This window comes from Labeo rohita, chromosome 7 (assembly GCF_022985175.1).
Source record: "Labeo rohita strain BAU-BD-2019 chromosome 7, IGBB_LRoh.1.0, whole genome shotgun sequence".
Classification (NCBI taxonomy): Eukaryota; Metazoa; Chordata; class Actinopteri; order Cypriniformes; family Cyprinidae; genus Labeo; species Labeo rohita.
This window is the reverse complement of record NC_066875.1, coordinates 49758325-49779926: the sequence shown is the minus strand read 5'-3', so window position 1 is coordinate 49779926 and position 21602 is coordinate 49758325. Positions and strand designations below refer to the sequence as shown.

At 35.1% G+C, this 21602-nt stretch overlaps 1 protein-coding gene across 5 annotated transcripts in view; it reads right to left on the bottom strand.

The window, feature by feature from the left end:
* Positions 1 to 10350: 10350 nt before the first annotated feature.
* The window catches only part of LOC127168456 (low affinity immunoglobulin gamma Fc region receptor III), a 101135-nt gene continuing 89883 nt past the window's right edge, over positions 10351 to 21602 (bottom strand). For 2 of the 5 annotated variants that reach the window (XM_051115349.1, XM_051115352.1), the window contains 9 exons: positions 14523 to 14903; positions 12465 to 12755; positions 12095 to 12208; positions 11649 to 11729; positions 11376 to 11429; positions 11226 to 11297; positions 11034 to 11108; positions 10837 to 10890; positions 10351 to 10564 (listed from right to left, as the gene is read on the bottom strand). In XM_051115349.1, coding sequence (XP_050971306.1) covers positions 10557 to 10564; positions 10837 to 10890; positions 11034 to 11108; positions 11226 to 11297; positions 11376 to 11429; positions 11649 to 11729; positions 12095 to 12208; positions 12465 to 12755; positions 14523 to 14903 — 1130 coding nt within the window. In that variant the 3' untranslated portion in view covers positions 10351 to 10556. Of the gene's footprint in view, positions 10565 to 10836; positions 10891 to 11033; positions 11109 to 11225; positions 11298 to 11375; positions 11430 to 11648; positions 11730 to 12094; positions 12209 to 12464; positions 12756 to 14522; positions 14904 to 16592; positions 16923 to 17218; positions 17332 to 19151; positions 19796 to 21556; positions 21596 to 21602 lie in introns of those variants that run through there. The other 3 variants (XM_051115350.1, XM_051115351.1, XM_051115353.1) reach the window with 3 other exon arrangements.

Below are 21602 nucleotides of genomic sequence, written 5' to 3'. Positions count from 1 at the left end.
GCCACGCAAGTTTTTTTTTTTTCTTTTTTTCTTCAGGGTTGGAGCTAAACTTTGAAGGACATTGGTACCCTGGGACCAACATTGCCTTTCCCTGGCATAAAGTTACTGAAGATTACTGATATATATATATTGCAATGTGTGTTTCTTTCTTGGATTTATTTAACAATCTGTAACTGGATTTTCACTGCAAAGACTGTTCTGCTTGAATAATAGGTTCGATTAAAAGTGCATATTCTCATCGGCGCGAATAGCCTCGTGGTTAGCACATCGACATACAGTGCAACTGCACAGCAACCCGAGTTCGATTCCCACCTCGAGGTCCTTTACTGATCCCGCTCCCCTCTCTTCACCCAATACTTTCCTGTCATCTCTCCACTGTCCTCTCACAATAAAAGAACACAAAAACCCATGAATATAACTTGATGTGATAAATGCTTCTGATATGCAGTCTGCAATGTATACAGAAAGTGAATATGCGGTGACATGAAACCGCATGGCATTGCAGGATATTAATGATCACTTTGTCATCTGTCAGCCAGTAAAAATCAAGCATTCAACAACACTGTGATATTAAGAAAAACATGTTTTTTTTTTTTTTTTCAGATCAAAAGAAAATGAATCTGTTTGTAAAAGAATTGGCTAATGCAGTTTGCTGACATACCTTATTTACGTAGAGGATGAGGGATCCTCGTTCTGACAGCAGTTTATTCTTTTCATATTGCTGAACATATCTGTCCTTCCCTACACACTTAGTGCAAAAAAAAAAAAAAAAAAACATGACATGACACGATCAAAATGCTTAATGTCTGCATATGCATGCTAGATTCATCTTCTATATACAGATGTGAGGCATCACTGTGTCAGTTTATCATCACAATACCGCTTTAAGATCATTTTCATCAACATCAAATCCAGTCGGTAAGCCAATGTCCAGGATAGTCATAGCGGCATTGATTTTATCATTTTTGTACCTGTGAAGATGGAGATAAAGAGAAGATTTTATTAACAGGTCTTGTAGATTTGCTTCATCTACTCAGTCTGCATTTAAGGCTGTTTTCAGACAGATCCTTTGGTGTGAACCTGAGTCTGTTTGACCTGATAATTATTATATTGTAGTAGCACAGAGCTGCTCATCTCAGTCTGTGTCTGAAGGCAGTGAAACCGGAATCGCTGAGTCATTATCTAATCACCGAAGTAAGGAGCCCAGGAAGTCACATGTAGGAGGAAAAAAATAAAAATAAATTAATCCATGGTGACAGTTTTGCAATTCGTCCCCTCAGTTAATAAATCATACTCAAAAATTCCTAAACTGTTCCCTCAACTTAGCAAATAGTGCCCACGAATTTCTAATCCGTGTGCTCAGATTTTGTCAACCGTACCTTCGGGTTTTTGAATCCGTGCCCACAAATTCATAATGGGTAAACCGTGGACTTGTTGCCACAGGTTGTATTTCATGTCCGCATGTTGATAACGTTATATCTAGCCCCTGGAATGCAAACTGTACCAGGGGACCCCAGCCAAAAAATGTGTATTTTAACCCATGGAATGTGATTTTTACTGGGGGACCAACGCAATTGGACTAGTTTTCATCCCCACTCTGTACAGGCAGATTCAACCAGGCCACCTGTTTAGGTGCATGATGCATTGTATTGTGTTTATTAAACTTTATTTTTCATAGTGTATGAGTCCATGATTCGCAAAAATAGTCTTCTTTTTAGCATTTATTCTACATTAATCACCAATAGGATAAAACACCACCGCCTAAACGCTAAAAAGACTATTTTGTGAGTGTGAATCTTCATACTTTAATGCACCAAAATAAAATATTAAGAGCTGGTTAAATTGTAAACTTTGTTTTTCAAAATAGAAAATTTCCTGAATTGTCTCTATAAAAAACAAAAAAAAACAAACAAAAAAAAAAAAACAGGGTTTCAAGAGGAGAAGGTAAAAAGCAACGCAAAACCAATAATGTACATGTTATGTTGTCATTCCTGTGCTCTCTACCTGAATGCAGTGTTATAATAGGCATAGTTATTTAATAATAACATTAACAGTGAAGCATGCATCTAACTCTAAGAAGAAAGCCTACGCACGGATTATGAATGTGTGGGTACGGATTCAAAAATTGAAGGTTTACAAAGTCTGAGTGCACAGATTGGAAATTTGTGGGTCTGGTTTATAAATCCATGGGCATGATTTTTTAAACCAAAGGAACAGTTCAAGAATTTGTGAGTACAGTTTATAAACAGAGGGGATGAATTGCAAAACCGTCAGCACAGATTGATTTTTTTTTTCTCCTACAGGTGACTTCCCAGGCTCCGTACTACGGTAACCAGCTGTCACTAGGACTCGTTCATGACACAAACATATTGCCATTGTGGGTGTCACAGTCTTGTCATTGACTTACATTGTAAAAAAAACGGTGCAATGCATAGCAGCACAGGGTGCCAAATGTTTACCATCAAGGAAAAGTGGCTGCCAAATAAAAACTGTAAAATTAAAGTAGAATATCCTAATTTTTCTTAAATGTTTAAAAGACACCGTTATTTTACAGGTATTTTCTTGATTATTATTGTGAAACATTCTCTGTAAAACATAACTCTTTTGCAGTTAAACATTACCTACCATTAGCACACATGTGTGAGCTAATGTTTCTAATTCCTCTAGCATCAGATTTTATCTCACAATTTTTGCTGTAACAAATGTGTTACAATGGTGATATCAAACTTTATTATTTTCAATAAAACATCTGTTAAAATACCTATGTTAACTCTCAATTAACTTTAATCAAGAAGTTTTATATGAAAGCAATAAAGTCAGACTGGTTTGTAATAAGTGACGAAAAAAAGTTTTTTTGTTGTTGCTGTTTGGCAGCTGTTGTTGCCAGTCATTTTGACTATTTTATCATCTAGTGGTTTTGTCATTGTATTAATTACAGATTATTTTTATAATTTGACATACATTTGAATCTAATTCAAGAAAACAGAAAAATACGAATCAAATCAGGCTTCAACCAAATAAGCAAACCAATTTTAAAAACTGAGCTCATGCCAAAAAGAGCACATGCTGATAAATTACAATGATTTCTTGACAAAAAAAAAAAAAAAAAACTTATTATAGGACATTGGGTCACATACATGAAATCCATAGTGAAGTCGTAACTTGTAATGGCTCCTTGTTTTGCTAAAGGGAAAGAAATATATTATATACTATTATATATTTGTTAAAACAACGGGTTGGGTTTTTCACACTTAAAATAGTTAACCCTGGGTCATTCTAAACCCCAGGTAAACAGATTCTAGGTTATGTTGCTTCACATTCACACTGCCAATAATTTACCCAGGGTTAACAATACATCTCTACTTATTCTTAAACATCTAGGTTATGTCTGTAACCCTCATTCCCTGAAGGAGGGAATGGAGACATTATGTCGAGTGACGTATTTGGGGTCTTACTTGGGAGCCCAATCACCTCTGAGCTAAAGAGAAAAGGTCAATGAAAATTGGCGAGTGGAATTTGCATGCCAAGCCACTCCCCTGTACATACGGGTATATTAGATGGCAGCGTGCATCCACTCATTCAGGTTTGTGCTGAGCAGCCGAGCCGCAACCAAGCATTCAGCGCAGTTCAGGATTGTGGCAAGAGGACGTAATGTCTCCATTCCCTCCTACAGTCCAACGTCTGTGGTTCGTTGGAAAATTTGCTCTTTTAGATTGCCCAGGGAAGGACCATGGCACAACATGCACTCAGAGGCAATGCTCTTCACTGAATGCAAAGAGAAGAGAGCCAGCCAAGAAAATTCCAACAAGAATTCCAATGGTGAATTTTCTTCTGTTTTTCTTTTCTTCAATTGCTCTGCAACAGGCGATGGTATGGAAGAAAATTAATGACAAATGTTTTTGAAACAAAAAAGCATGTTGAATTGAACTAACTGAAAAAATAATGCATTGAATTAACAGTGCTTGCATTTTAACACCCTGTATTTTCAGGGCTTGCATTTTTAGACTCTGAAATTTAACATAGTTGTTTATTTAAGCTGTGAATATTTCAATTCAAAATATTTCACACACATTTTCATAACTAAAAATTAAAAAATTCATATTCACCTTCCAGAATTCACTTACCAAATATTAAGTCTGTTTAAAAATACAGTGTATAATATTTGACAAGCAAATTTCTGTCCATTTTATTTCACTTTACAAATTCGTTTCCACAAATTCACTGGTTCAAATTCGGCATTTGTCATTCGGAAGCTGAATAGAAGTAGAACACCGATGCATGATCTCCAGCTGCTATCAGTTGCTTACCAGCAGGTGGCGCAAGCGGCTGTTAATGAAGGGAGGGGCAGATCTAGAAAACAATTTTTAGGGTGGCAAAGGGGTGGCATGGGGTTTATGAGGGGTGGCAACACCAAAGCAGGCCCCATGCATAGTTTTAGGGGATTTATAGTCTGAGATACACAGCTGTGTTCACAAATATTGCATTACCATTAGGTAATCATCTATACTGTTTAAAATTAAAAATAAATAACATTTCAATATCCATCATGGAACCAAGTCAACACACAACATAAAAAGCTTCAACAGGTTATAAATATTTCTGAGCTTGCATCAGTAAAGAAGACATGAAGTTCTATTAAATTTACATAGGCTACTTAGACGGTATAAATTACGTTTTAATGCAAGTTTAAGAGCAACAAAAACGTTTGAATATCCTAACATTAGAAAGAAATACAGTAATATGAGAGCACTGAAACTGGATCAGTTTTGAAAACAATGTTCGATTTTCTATTATTAACAGAGGTGGAAATGTCTGTAATCACCCAGAATACACTATCAACCATGTACTCTAGCAACACCCCAGACACTGCATAGCAAGAGCCTAGCAACCACCCAGAATATCCTAGCAACCCTTTAGCAAACCTAGAACATCTGACCAAACTAGTTATGTTTTTAAACAAGATTTTAAGACAGGTCAGCATACATTTGTCTTTCAAACTTTTCAGTCTAGTTATCACAGGTGTTCTGCAATGCTTACACACAATTTAAATGCACTGATGACTTTCCTGCCAGTGAAAACTCACAAGATCAATAACACTATAACAAAAACAGATACAGATGTATAAATCAGCAATTAACTTTTGGGGAAAATAAATGATTTTCATTTTACTACTGTAAAATAATCTTGTAGTAGATAATAATCACTAGAAAAGTCCAAATAACAAAGAATTGTATATGAACTTGGTATGCCACAATACCACAATACAGTCCAGAGAAAAAAATAAAATAAAAATAATAATTATGCACATTTTTCTGCACATTTGGCCAAATTTCATTACAGTATACAGTACTATAGTAGTTTCTTGGTCTTCTGACATAATACTATATCTCTAGGCAGTCATTTCTCAGTTCTGCAAAAACGCAGTACACATACTGTAAAAAAAAATGGTTACAGATCAATTTTTTTCAGTTTACTGTACATATAGAATAGTGAAATTTCCATAATCTGATGTACTCTATGTGTAACTTATTTTAGTTGGCACATTTTCCCGAACCGTTCATTCAGTTCTCAAAACAAAGACACATTTCTCAAAAACTTTAACAATGAGTTAAACTATGTTAAACATTAGCAAAACTGATGAAACAACAATCAGAATCTCTGTGTCCTAACAACAGAGAGAAGAGAGAGCTGAACGAATCAACACGGGAATTTATACTTGTTAGCAATCAAGAAAACTGCAGTACGAGTCCGACAGCTTATCAGAATTCACGGCCAGAGTCCGACCCGAGCCTGTCTTTTTTCCCTCTTCTCCCAAAACAGCTTATACTACTGTTTCAGCTATTAAAATAGTCCAGTTTTGTATGCAATGGCAAAGTGTTATATTTCTTTTTGTTTTATCAAGTTAATTCAAACGTTTTGTAGCATTTTTTTTTTTGTTCGTAAAATATGTTTTTGTTTTTTAAAGTAAGGACAAAGCGGCCAGTGTAAGACTGATCATAGTCTGTCCGACAAATTTTGCCTTCTCAAATCATCACGACTTGCCTAAAATAAAATATCTATAGATATAAAACAGTTGAAGTATAAATCAATGTTAGTTTAAACGTTAAACCTAGATAAATGTGTGCTATTAGGCGCATCTCTAATCATTTGTGCGGAGAGTGGAAGCTAAAGCCGCTTTGCGGGACATGGAGGCGCCAGCGTGATCGCTTGCATTTTTTTTCAGTGGAAACCATTTTACATATTCCGTCATTTTTGCTGATAAAAGTAAAAATAATACATCATTCGGAACTGTAAAGGGTTTACTTTTATTTGTGTGCACTCACAATATTAACAAAGCGTTGCAAACGGTGCTTCTAAAATAAAGTGTCTGTGGTCTCAACAGAAGCGCTTCACAAAAATGAACCGAAACTCAGCGAATACATAACTCACAGACATGATACATATATCTATAGAAAGCTTTAAATTATAACTTACCGAAATAAAGCAAATCGAAAACAAAAACTATTTCATTATGTAATCTGTAAGGATTCATTTCTTATAAAGGCACATCCAAAGAGGAGATGGCGAGTCAGGATCGGCAACTTCATCCTTGCGACACTGACTCAGAAAACACTAGTTTATTAAAGAATAATTCAGAAATCCCCTTACTATTTCCCCCGACACATTCATAGTAATAACTTTTGCCGGTGCTTTGCGGCAAGCTTTAGCCTATTGCATGTGCTTGAACGCGGAACTGGTCCGGCTGCGGCGAAGGCGCTCTCGCTGCTGCTGAAGGAGACACTAAACCTTCCGAGCCGATCTCGAAAGTGAAAGCAAAAGTGAAGTCTCGTGTTGTTTCCACCAGCGCGGATTTTTTTTCATCGCCTTATTTGGCGGATGTCTAAAATATAAACATAGAATGAAGCCTAAAACAGGGCCGAAACCCATCCTGCGTCTAAACTATGACGTAAAAATTGGCCGAAGCCCGGCCCTAGGGACATAAAAAAGTCGGGGCCCGTCGGACTCGGGCTGCAATTCAGGGCTCTACCGGGACATATCAACCAGTAGCCTAATTTCATTGCCAGTAACGGACGGTAAAGTTAAGAAATGAATAGTTTGTGATTTATGACAAAACAGTCCCACAACTGATCGTTCATTTTTTCTTAACGTGTTTCACCTTTAGTAACAACGAATTAAAACGGATACATTTCACGTGACACGGGAAAAAGACACGGAAAATCAGAAAAGCAGCGTGCACATTTGGTTAAAAATGAAAGGCTGTCAACTTAAAACGGGAAGCTTTGCCAGATTCAAGAGTCAAAAGCTCGTCCAGTTTAGTAAACGTTGGCAACCTCTTCACGTTGTTTTTGACTGCGCTGTAATGACTGCTTTGGTGCGTTGCAATACGGTAGGGGATTCTTTTGATACTTATCCGAAAATTTTTTTTCTTGCGCCCCCCCGACTCAAGAGTCAAATGTCGCCCATGATGGTCAGTGTAGTAAAACCCAAGTTAATTTGTGGTTTAACAAAATTGCAATTTTTGGTTTTATTTGTAGTAAAAAACAAAAAAAAACAAAAAAAACTTTTGTTTGTGTGAGTTGGTGCTCTTATTCCGAGCCCATACTGCTTATTCCATTGTTTAAAATGGCTGAATGAATGTGCGGTAACTGCCTTATTTAACAATGTTAAACATTTAAATCACTTTTAACAGTAACATGTTGACAGTTTGACTACTTTGAATATTCATATTTTGGCATTAGGCTACATACAGTGAAATAATGACACAGAATAGTGACTAACATATTTAATACAGATAAATAAAGGTTCATTATGATCTTATTCATCAGTTCTCACAAACACTGCAGCGTCGCAATTAGGCCACTAGTATAGAGCACTGCATGGAAGCCGGTTTCCGCCACTGAATAAATAATAATTAAAAAAAAAAGGTTATTGTGAATTATCTCACAATTCTGACTTTATTTCTCAGAATTGCGAGTTATAAAGTCAGAATTCCAAGATTTATACTCACAATTCTGAGAAATAAAGTTGCAATTGCATGATATAAACTCATAATTGAACCATTTTCAGTCCCATAGCAAAATAAACAAAATATATTGGAATTATTAAATTATTTCATTTACTTATTTGAAATTAAAAATAAATTAAATCAGTTCAATATTTATGCTAACAATAATATTAAAGAAAAAATATTTTTAAATATTGGCATGTATCCTTCAAATATTTCATATATTTAAGTGTTGCTTTAGAAGGGTCAAGTGAAAAATGAGTGGATTCTGACTGGATTCTGGATTTATTAAACTGAAAATTTTAAATGGTTTAATATGTGGAATGAGCCACTTCTGGTATTTTGCTGATTACTTGACGGGCAAAATGCAATCAAGGATTTTTTTTAAAAAAGACTGAATATGCGAATAGAATCAAGGAATCATTGCAGCTATAGTTATTTATTAGTCTGTTAGTCTTGATGGTTTCATGAAAAATCTTATTCTTACATCCATGGAACCTTAACATTTCACATAAGTTTTTTTATTTATTTTTTTTAGTGGAAAAGGGTTATTTAGATTGTAATAAATATATATATATATATATATATATATATATATATATATATATATATATATATATATTATAAAGAAAAAAGATCTGTTATAAACTGTTCATGGAAGGGTTCTTTGGCATTGAGTGTATTCATTTTATCGATCCATTCATTCTCTATGAACCAAACCCACACTTTTATTGCACAATATTGCAAAACAGAATTGACAAAATATTTCAAAACAGAATTGACTGAGGAAAAGAATTAACCTGAACCGTACACATTTGAGAGACATGTATGTTACAGTGGAGTTAGGTTATATCACTTTCACATTTTCAATCCGGTCAGTTAGTAGGAAAGTGCCTAAAATGTCTGAACTCATTTAGTTCACTCTTGGTGAAGTACAATATGATTTATAAAGCAATTTATCTTGAAGTTTTCACCAACCACTAAGTGGTTTTCAACTAGGGGGCCTCAAGATTACTTGAAATGATTTAAAATAAGACAGAACTCCAGGGTTTTCCCACATACTCCTTTTTACACTCAGATACTTCATTATATTTAAAGTTAATAAAAATATTCTCAGAAAATATTTATTTGCTTCCATACACTGTAAAGCATATTTAGCAGTATAAAGTACGTATTTTCTATTCTATTTCTATTTTCTATTTCTATTTTTTTTCTTGTGTTCCAGTTTGAACTTCTCTGAACATTTACATGCTTGTACATACTTTAATAATATAAATAATTAATTTCTGTATCTTGCGTAATCTTTCTATGTTCTGAATGAGTGTATCATTACTTTACAACACATTGGAGCTGATGATGTTCTTCTGGTATGTTTTTGTTTGTTTATCATGCATTTTATTTTAAGAATTTCAGTTTCAAAGTCTGCTTAAACATAATTCTATAGACGTTTTTCCTGAACGCGGAAGTCACGCCTGACTTTTAACCTGAAAGATGCTTTTCATTTCCGGTCGCCAGTGTTTCTAGTCAAATTAGTTTATATTCCGAGTTCATAATCTACTGTTAAACCTATTAAAATGTTTTTAAAAAGCACATGGCTCCATAGCGCAATCACTCTGCAATGTCGCAATGACCGTCATTTGTAAGTGTCTCGCTCCTGAAAGTTTAATGAGTGTGTAGATGACATGAAGCTACAGACGTTAGCTACATTAAAAACAGATGGGAAATATTTTAATAGGAACAGAAGAGCAGCCATTCGGAAGTTAGAATTCGTTTTATAGTTTCTAGTTCTTCTTTTTCATAGAAAGGTGCTGATCTTCTCTACCTGGGAGCAACACATCATCAAGATATGAGTAAGGTACCAGTTGAGGAATCCACTGCAAGATAATCTGCTGGACTATGACTGACTCCAAGGTATTCTCACATACTGTAAGTGAACAGGCCTTCATTAATGTTAATTCATAGTTTCCTCATCAGTATCTGCGTGACATGCATGGCTCATATCTGGTAAAGAATACTGAAGACACAAACATGTCTTCTAGCCCAGGAAAGAGATGTTACACTAATAGTGATGCCCTGTACACCATGATTTCATAAAGCTCTGAGTCAAAACACTGATAGAATATTGATTGTTATAAGTTTGCATGCTCATAATATGTAGTTACTGTGCTTTTTACTTATGGCATTAGAAGAATCAGACAAACACCAGACAAGTGAACTGTCCAAAATATGGTTGAAAAAAATATGGTTCATTTTGTTTATAACAACTGCAAAAAGAAAAAAAGAAAAAAAAAAAAAAACACATGCGAAGAAAACATACAAATGTTTGACTTTGTTTGTATGTTTATTTATTAAATATAAATCTCACACTACTTTAACATAAGTGCTCACTTGTAAAATGTAAAATGTACAATCTGTATGCATATGTATCTCTAAAGTTTTTTAGTCAAGCATGTGCACAAGCAGTTCACTTCAGTTCATTTCTTAAGCAATGCAAGCGTTATTGTGTCTGCTGCTGTGATTCTCTTTTAGCCGTCTGTTGTCTTCACTGCACTCAGGGACCTTTCAACAGATAATACAGATACAAAATGATGCATTATGCAGGTGATATGAATAACGCACACCTCTGATTTGAGTTCATTCTGCTGATGATTTACAGTTTTAAGATCACGATGAATTACTCAAATTTCTATTTACAATGTAAAATAATCAATATATTTCACTATCTGCACGAACGAGTACAAATTATCAGCTTGGTGTCAGTTATTATGAAATTATTGTACAATTGTAACAGAAGTGTTTTATTTATTTTATTAATTTATTTTTTTAGTTACCTTTTTTCCTAATAGGTTCAGCATAAACTGCATCACAAACTCCAGCATCAGCACCTGAAGAACATAAATAATAACAATAAAATAATGATAAAATGTACAATTTTTACATTTCCTCAATGAGCCACATGACTTAATGAGTCATTATGATTTGTAGCAGCATGATGGTTAATACTAAAAGTGTTCATAGTTTTGCACACCTTTGCTTTTGCATTTCTTTACTTTTGTTCTGACTTCTGAGTATGTCACCTCATTTGACTCTGCTGTGGTATCATCTGCAAAAAAATAGTTAAAAAATCTATTTTTATTTTATGCAACAAACACCATTAAAGTTACTGGTTAATGACTGATTACTCTATTGTCCAGTTGTAGTGAAGAAGATTTTTTTTCACCTTTATCGACAGGTATCTTTTTCTGAACTGTGACCTCTGAATATGTGATCTCTGAAAATAACTCTGGATCATCTAAAACAAACATGTCAACATTAATGAATGATATTTGCTGGTTTGAATGGTATGTGTTTAGATGGATTAAAACTCAACCTTTTTCTCTCTTATTCACTTCTGTCACATCATCATAAATGTGATCACAATCTGCTGAACAGCAAACAAGCAAATGAGTATAAAAGGTAAAAAGCAAAGCAGTCTTGAATGGAAAAATATGTGTGAAGCTTAAAGGAGTTATGCAAAAATATATTTTGAAGAATTCTGGGGTCCGAATTTAACACAACTGATTATTATTAAATGGACATATACAATTTTATTTATTCATTTATTTTTATTTATTTTTTCAAAATATTTTGTGTTAAGGCTGACCAGACTGTAGAGGAAAGTTTTCCATCTGAAATTCTCCAGATTGATTTGGGTCTGATGTCTGGTTAATGTTACGCTGCTGATCTATAATAGAAACAAAAAGCATTATGATCACTTAAGAGTATTTGCAGTGATTACAGTGACTGTTTAGACCAGGGGTGCCCAACCCTGTTCCTGGAGATCGACTTTCCTGCAGAGTTTAGTTCCAACCCTAATCAAACACACCTGTCTGTAATTAGCAAGTGCTCCTTGAGATCCTAATTAGTTGGTTCATGTGTATTTGGTCAGGGTTGGAGCTGAACACTGCAGGAAAGTCGATCTCCAGGACCAGGGTTGAGCACCCCTGCTTCAGACTGATATTTATCTTCTTATTTATTCATAAACACTATCTTCCATTTGTTGCTGTTCAGTTGCATTAGTCACATAAAATGTTATGAACTGCTCCACACCTTTGTTCTTCTTGTATCTCCACAGCAGCACCAGTGAGATGAAGATCAACAGGCAAACACTCAATAACACAACCACACCAGTGACCAGAAGAGGAGATGATGAAGCTGCTGAGACTGGAGAACATAAACATGCAGGTCTGATCGTAAGTAATATGATAATGTTTCATAAAACCTAATATTTCAAGGCTTCTGATTTTACCCACTGTGCTCCTGCTGGGTATAACATTAATTTATACAAAGATAGCACTGATGATATTTACTCATCTAGAACATTTTATAATGAACCTTATTTGCCTTATTTGGATGTGTCACATTGTAGTGGCTGGTAAAGTTGAACAACAGGTGAGTGTTTATCACGGTATTTACTCACCATTAACAGACAGATTTATTTGTTTACTCTCCTGTGAGGATGATGGTCTTTCATCTCTCTGTCCTCTACACCAGTACTGATCCTGATCAGACTCATTCACTCCTCTGATAGTGAGAGTGTCTCTGTTTACAGTGTAATGATCAGACGTCTGTAACATTACACTGTTGTTTGTGCCTTTATACCACTCATATCTCCAGTCACTGTGATCAGACTCAATCACACACTTCAAATTGACTGTCTCTCCAGTGAATACAGTCTGTGGTGTCACAGTCACATTAGATGTGGGTAAATCTGTTAAAAATAAAAGCAGACAAAGAGACAAGAGATTTGCAGTGAAGTAACTGGTTAATACACAGTAACTGTGTATTGTCCAACTTATTTTATATATAAAATAAAATTTGTTTAAAAATCTATCATTAAAAACCTATATAGGTTGATCTTTAAGATGAATGTCTATTACACCCTGGTATTTTGGTCCTAAGGTGGAAAAATTACATTTTTAGATCGTTAATCTGTTTCTATCCTTACAATTTTTTTTTTCTGGCACAAATAAGTGCTGATGTTTACACCTATAGGAGGTTCATCTGCAATACAAAATATTGTAGTTTCGTATTTGTCTTGTTTCAGTCATGGAGAAAAAAGCTTGTCAACAAACATTTTTCATCACATTTACATTGTGTTTTCATTGTGTTAGTTATGATCAAATGATTTGAGAGATTGCATTTATTGCATCGCATGTTTTAGACATGAGTGTTCAGCTACAATGCTCATCGCTGCAACCTTTGATGCATTGGGTGTAGATCTAAATATAATGCTATAATCAACACTTTTCGCCATTCGTTCATCTTGACGGTAGTTTTCTAAACTAGGTTTGAGATTCGATTCTTATCACCTGACGTTTTCATGTACCAGTTTGGACGGGACTAACAGCTCCGTGTTTATTACAGAGGTCGGATTATCTATTTTGTACATCTGGGCATTGCAGAGATCACACGCTCTGAATGCGTGCTTTGCATAACGTTATATTCATTCGGATTGATTACCATAGTAAAATAATTATTTTACTACAAATACCATGGTGAAGCAATTTGGCTACTAAAACATTATGTAATTGAGTGCAGAAATGAACGTGAGTAATCTTACCTGATGCTGATATTACAGTAGCCAGTCCTAACAGTTTACGTGATCTGACGCTTGATTTTATTACTGTTATTTTTTATTTCTTTGCCGGGAGGGAAACATCAAAAATGTGCGTGGCAAGAGTGTCTACGGTAGTTAACATTGGCCAAAACACAAAAGGAATCGTGTTGTGGGAAAAAAAAATCGTCAGCAATAACAGACATTCGCATTCGGACGGGATTAGTTTTCTCAGAGGATCACTGAGTTTGCTGAAAAACAGTAGGTAATTTGCTCTGGAATTATTACAGAGGTTGTGTGAGAAAAACACAGAGGTGGCAGATTCGGACGGGATTAAAATCACAAAGTACATCTGTGAAACACACATTTCTCTAACGACCCCCTGTAAAACTAGTCCCATCCAAATAGGGCTTTAGATAATAAGTGCATGTCAGGAAACATAAAGTATCTTTTAAAAAATGCATTTCATGAACTCTTTAAACAAGAGATGCCCAAACTAGGGCCTGTGGGCCAAAGTCAGTCTGTGGTGACCTTTCATTTGGCCCGTCATATGACATAGGAGAAGAGGGGGGGAAAAACCTTTGACACCAGGTCTGTTGTGATAATTAGGCAAATTAGACATAGGCAAAACAAATATTTGGGCCCTATTGCCTATATTCCCTATTAATATGTAATATTACCACCTCAAAAAACACAAATATTTCATATTTGAAGCCCATGTGAATACTGCTTCAAACACAGTAATGTTACCATCTCACTGCTGAGAAATGTCATGTAACTTTTTAGCTGCAAAACTATTGTATTGATAAATTCACGGGGCAGCGCTGACAAGACATTTTGATGTTTGTTTCCATGTGTGGTGCGAGAAAAAAAGTGTGGTTTCCATAAATAAAAAGCTGAAAAAAAAGCACAGTCACTCACTCGTCATAGAGAGAGAAACAGCAGAGCTTGATTGTGATGATTTTGGTCTTTCATCTCTCTGTCCTCTACACCAGTACTGATCCTGATCAGACTCAGTAGCTCCTCTGATAGTGAGAGTGTCTCTGCTAACAATGTAACGCTGAGACGTCTGTACCATTACACTGTTATTTGTTCCTTTATACCACTCATACCTCCATTGATGTGTCTGGTAATATTCCCAGTCATCTGTCCAGTCATTTGTCCAGTCATCTGTCCAGTCATTTGTCAGGTAATTTCTCTGACTCCAGCCACTGTGAGATTCAATCACACACGTCAGATTGACTGTCTCTCCAGTGAATACAGGATTGTTTGGTGTCACAGTCACTTTAGATGTGGGTAAATCTGTAAAGAAGAGAGAGCTCTCTCAGTGAACTAGTCAGAAACATGATCTGATCATCTGAGTTTATGTATTTGTGTAACACTGATGTTAAAGAGGAGAGATGTGGTTTTGAATACATGAAAAAAGTTGATTACATTAATATATTATTATCTATATGAAATAATGAATAAATTAAAATGTTCAGTGTAACTGTCTTGCTGATTAATACACACTAAGAAATTCCACTTTTCTTCCAGCTGTATGTTTCTCTTTCGTAGTCAGTATATTGTCAAAAATGCCCAGCAGAGGTTGTATTTCCTTCACCACCTGTTTAACCAACATTATTTATACATTTATGTAACACACCATGTAGATTTCCTTGCATTTGTACATAACGTACCTGTGCATACAAATACAATTTATTGTCTATTTTCGTTAATTTTGTATTTTAAAAACAAAGGTATATTAATTCCTAATTATTTCTAATATATGTGACCCTGGACCACAAAACGAGTCATAAGTAGCACAGGTATATTTGTAGCAATAACCAAAAATACACTGTGTGGATCAAAATTATCAATTTTTCTTTTATTTCTTTTAATATCATTAGGATATTAAGTAAAGATCATATTCCATGAAGATATTTACTAAATTTCCTACTGTAAATGTATCAAAACTTAATTTTTGATTAGTAATATACATTGTTAACTTTATTTGGACAACTTTAAAGGCGATTTTCTCAATATTTAGATTTTTTTTTGCACCCTCAGATTCCAGATGTTCAAATAGTTTTATCTCAGGCAAATATTGTTCTGTCCTAACAAACCATATATCAATGGAAAGCTTATTTATTCATAAATCTCAATTATACAAAAATGACCTTATGACTGGTTTTGTGGACCAGTGTCACATATGTGACCCGTGCTGGTAAAATGAGTTGGGATGTGTGCAAGCTAATTACAGGCTACAGGCAAAACAAGTAAATTTTGGTCGAATTTGGGGTTTGCACAAAAATGAGTTCACTCTCCTTCAGTGATCCCAGTGCTCCAAATAGCAGTTAAACCTCTAAAAATGTTTGTGCTTTTTTCTGAAAGGTGTAACTTCCTAAAGCTTTAAGGAAAGGATTTTTTTCTTTGTTTTCTACTGGTGATTTCACTCAGCACAAGTTTGCTATCTTTGTATGGTGCAGCAGTCCAACAGTGTGAATAGTGTATTCTCAATGGCGTAAGTCTCAAACAATGAACCATTATTTTCAAACCCATGCTGATGTAAACTAAACCAACTTGTTGCTAAGGCGATGTTAGAGGTTTTCGCTTTGGTGATGTTAGAGGTTCTTCATGAAGCCACTAAAAACCTTTATTTAAGAGTGTACTTGGGGGACGTTCACACAAATATTATTAGTTGTTGATCAGGTCTGTGCTCACATTTATCAGACAGAAGCCTTTAGCTGGCTTTAGCTATTTTAAGATGACACTTCATGCTTCACGTTTAAAATACCATTTGAGATTCCTGTAATCATTTTCATTGTCATCTGTTTTGAACACAAGAACAGGGTGAACAGCTTAAAAGAGAGTTAATCAATTAAACCCTCAAATGAAGTGCAACAATGATATTTACGAGTTGTGTGAATGTAACATCTGAGAATGAGATTGTCTTTTGATTGGATGTGTGATCATATATGTAGTACAGGGTGACAATGATATTCAACTCACCCTTCACAGAGAGAGAATCAGCAGAGCTTAGATGTGATGAGTTTGGTCTTTTATCTCTCTGTCCTCTACACCAGTACTGACCCTGATCAGTCTCAGTAGCTCCTCTGATAGTGAGAGTGTCTCTGTTTACAGTGTAACGATCAGACGTCTGTAACATCACACGATCTATGCCTTTATACCACTCATATCTCCAGTCAGGTGTCCAGTCATATGGCAGGCCATTTCTCTGTCTCCATTTACTGTAAGACTCAATCACACATTTCAGATTGACTGTCTCTCCAGTGAATACAGGACTGTCTGGTGTCACAGTCACTGTAGATGTAGGTGAATCTGTAAAGAAGACAGAGCTCTTTCAGTGAATTAGTCAGAAACATGATCTGATCATCTGAGTTCCTGTGTTTGTGTAATGGTCTTTCCTCCATCTGATTTGCTACAGGTTTAATGTGATTCAACATCAGATAATTTGAAACAATCATCAGACTTGCAGTGAACAAGTGTGTTCATTTTGTTCTCTGTACTGTATCTTAATGTTGTGTAAAATGCTATGCTGAGAACTTCAGGAGTCTGTAGATTAAGCGTAAATGTCTGAATAACAGTTGTGTATAAAGTGCCTGAAGATATCTTACCAGAAAATGACTTTGGTAGAAGTTGAAGTCACTGTTTACAATATTACTTGAGTAAAAGTCTTAAAGTATGTGATATTTATTGTACTTAACAAAACACATGTGAGTGTGTTCATACACAGCTTGAGTAGAAAGATTTTGATTTAACTCCATTTTGTATTTTGGGTAAGAATAAGTAGTATTTTATCTGGTACTTAGTGTCCTTAATTCCAACATAAGAAAACATTTCTGGAATCTGCACCTGAAATTTAGATGTATTTATACATTTAGATGTATTTACACAGTTTAATGTATCTCAGAGGGGACATGGATGCATTTAATCTGCAGTTACAGATGCATAAATATGCCTAATGTTTTGTTTTTAACAGAAAACGCTGAATACTGATATTTGAAATAATTTTTGGAACTGTGTTTTTATTAAACATTTTATACTCACAACAATATACATATAACATTTGATTAAAATATTAACAGCTTTAACAAAAAATACAAATACAGTGACTACTAGGGATATGACGAGATCTCCATAAAACATTTTGCAGTGTTTACATTAGAACTGCACGATTAATCCTCAAAATATCGAGTTCTCGATTCAAACACTCACGCGATCTTATTCGCGTCTTTGACAAACAGTCTTTGCAACCACATTATAATCATTATGTGTGTTACAGAATTCTGTTTGCTAATACTTAGTTAGTTAAAATGTTCATATCTTGACATAGTAGGCTTATTGGTCTATACGCCGTACATTGTGTAGGATCTTTTCCACTTTTATGTAATACAGTAATGATTGCATCAGACCATGAGTGTGGTGGGTCATCATTCTGTAGTACATAATTATATACCTTACATTAGGAGCCAATTCGTTTATAAATGCTTTATAAAATTCCCGGGTAATCCGTCTACCCCTGGTGACTTGTTGTTTTTTTTTATTTTACTATAGTCTCTCTTATTTCTCCTTGTGTAATAGGAGATATCATTTCCTTTGCTTCTTCTTCTGTTAATTTATTTAAATCAATGGGTTGCAAAAACTTTTAACTTCTTGTTCTATATTTACTAGATTCTGACTTTCATGTATTTTTTTTATAATAATCTTCAAATGTATTAGCTATATCCTTTGGTTGAGTTAACATTACGGAAGTGTCTGGGTGCTTAATTTTCGGAACAGCTCTGCTGTATTGAGCCTTACGTAATTGAAAAGCTAAAAGCCTGTTTGCTTTGTTACTCATCTCGTGGTATTTTCTGTTTACAAATCTAAGTGCCCCCCCTCTGCTTTATATGCAAGTCATCCAATTTCTTCCTTTCCTGTTTTAAGCATTCTAGAATTTTAATTTTGCCTGTTTATGTTCAATTTCTAGTTTCCTGATTTCATTCTCTATCTCATTTTTAGTTAATCTCAATTTTTATTCCTGGATGTCATTTCTATAATTTTACCTCTTATCACGGCTTTGGCTTCCTCCCACAAAATAGGAGGAGTAACCAGCCCATTATCATTAATATCAAAATATTCAATGAGTTGTTCTCTTATTTCTTCTTTGGCTTTACAATCATTCATTACTGACGCATTCAATCTCCAGTATTTCAACTGTTTACCTTGTCCTAATTGAAGTTTTAACCTAACTGGCACATGGTCAGATATACAGTGGGTACGAAAAGTATTCAGACCCCCTTAATTTTTTCACTCTTTGTTATATTGCAGCCATTTTGCTAAAATCATTTAAGTTAATTTTTTTCCTCATTAATGTACACACAGCACCCCATATTGACAGAAAAACACAGAATTGTTGACATTTTTGCAGATTTATTAAAAAAGAAAAACTGAAATATCACATGATCCTAAGTATTCAGACCCTTTGCTCAGTATTTAGTAGAAGCACCCTTTTGATCTAATACAGCCATGAGTCTTTTTGGGAAAGATGCAACAAGTTTTTCACACCTGGATTTGGGGATCCTCTGCCATTCCTCCTTGCAGATCCTCTCCAGTTCTGTCAGGTTGGATGGTAAACGTTGGTGGACAGACATTTTTAGGTCTCTCCAGAGATGCTCAATTGGGTTTAAGTCAGGGCTCTGGCTGGGCCATTCAAGAACAGTCACGGAGTTGTTGTGAAGCCACTCCTTCGTTATTTTAGCTGTGTGCTTAGGGTCATTGTCTTGTTGGAAGGTAAACCTTCGGCCCAGTCTGAGGTCCTGAGCACTCTGGAGAAGGTTTTCGTCCAGGATATCCCTGTACTTGGCTGCATTCATCTTTCCCTCGGTTGCAACCAGTCGTCCTGTCCCTACAGCTGAAAAACACCCCCACAGCATAATGCTGCCACCACCATGCTTCACTGCTGGGACTGTATTGGACAGGTGATGAGCAGTGCCTATGCCTTGCCACAATTCTGTCTCTGAGCTCTTCAGGCAGTTCCTTTGACCTCATGATTCTCATTTGCTCTGACATGCACTGTGAGCTGTAAGGTCTTATATAGACAGGTGTGTGGCTTTCCTAATCAAGTCCAATCAGTATAATCAAACACAGCTGGACTCAAACATAGAAGGTGTAGCACCATCTCAAGGGTGATCAGAAGAAATGGACAGCACCTGAGTTAAATATATGAGTGTCACAGCAAAGGGTCTGAATACTTAGGACCATGTGATATTTCAGTTTTTCTTTTTTAATAAATCTGCAAAAATGTCAACAATTCTGTGTTTTTCTGTCAATATGGGGTGCTGTGTGTACATTAATGAGGAAAAAAATGAACTTAAATGATTTTAGCAAATGGCTGCAATATAACAAAGAGTGAAAAAATTAAGGGGGTCTGAATACTTTATGTACCCACTGTAGTTATGGGATCTGTTTGACATTCATTGACACTATGTAAATCTGTTCTAGATGTACAAAATAGGTCTATTCTAGAATAACTATCATGTACATGTGACATACCTGTACATACAAATACCATTTGTTGTCTATTTTTGTAAATTGTGTATTTTAAAAACAAAGGTATAATATTTTCTATTTACTTATTCTATTTTTATTCTTTTTATTATCTCTCTTGTCACTGTAAACTGTATGTGCTGTGGAAACTTCATTCACCAAAACAAATACCTCATGTCACATACCTTGCAATAAAGCTCTAATTCTAATTCTAATATATGTGACCCTGGACCACAAAACCAGTCTTAAGTAGCACGGGTATATTTGTAGCAATAACCAAAAATACATTGTATGGGTCAAAATGATCAATTCTTTTATTTCTTTTATGCCAAACATTAAGTAAAGATCATGTTCCATGAAGATATTTTGTAAATTTCCCACTGTAAATATATCAAAACTTAATTTTTGATTAGTAATATACATTGTTAGTAATATACGATTTTCTCAATATTTAGATTTTTTTGCACCCTCAGATTCCAGATGTTCAAATAGTTTTATCTCAGGCAAATATTGTTCTGTCCTAACAAACCATATATCAATGGAAAGCTTATTTATTCATAAATCTCAATTATACAAAAATGACCTTATGACTGGTTTTGTGGACCAGTGTCACATATGTGACCCGTGCTGGTAAAATGAGTTGGGATGTGTGCAAGCTAATTACAGGCTACAGGCAAAACAAGTAAATTTTGGTCGAATTTGGGGTTTGCACAAAAATGAGTTCACTCTCCTTCAGTGATCCCAGTGCTCCAAATAGCAGTTAAACCTCTAAAAATGTTTGATTTTCTGAAAGGTGTAACTTTCTAAAGCTTTGAGTGTTTTTTTTTTTTTTTTTTTTTTTTTTTCTACTGGTGATTCCCCTCAGCACAAGTTTGCTATCTTTGTAAAGTGCAGTAATCCAACAGTGTGAATAGTGCATTCTCAACGGCATGAGTCTCAAACAATGAACCATTATTTTCAAACCCATGCTGATGTAAACTAAACCAGCTTGTTGCTAAGCAGTAGCAATAACGTCTTTGGTGATTGTTTGGTGATGTTAGAGGTTCTTCATGAAGCCACTAAAAACCTTTATTTAAGAGTGTACTTGGGGGACGTTCACACAAATATTATTAGTTGTTGATCAGGTCTGTGCTCACATTTATCAGACAGAAGCCTTTAGCTGGTTTTAGCTATTTTAAGATGACACTTCATGCTTCTCGTTTAAAATACCATTTGAGATTCCTGTAATCATTTTCATTGTCATCTGTTTTGAACACAAGAACAGGGTGAACAGCTTAAAAGAGAGTTAATCGATTAAACCCTCAAATGAAGTGCAACAATGATATTTACGAGTTGTGTGAATGTAACATCTGAGAATGAGATTGTCTTTTGATTGGATGTGTGATCATATATGTAGTACAGGGTGACAATGATATTCAACTCACCCTTCACAGAGAGAGAATCAGCAGAGCTTAGATGTGATGAGTTTGG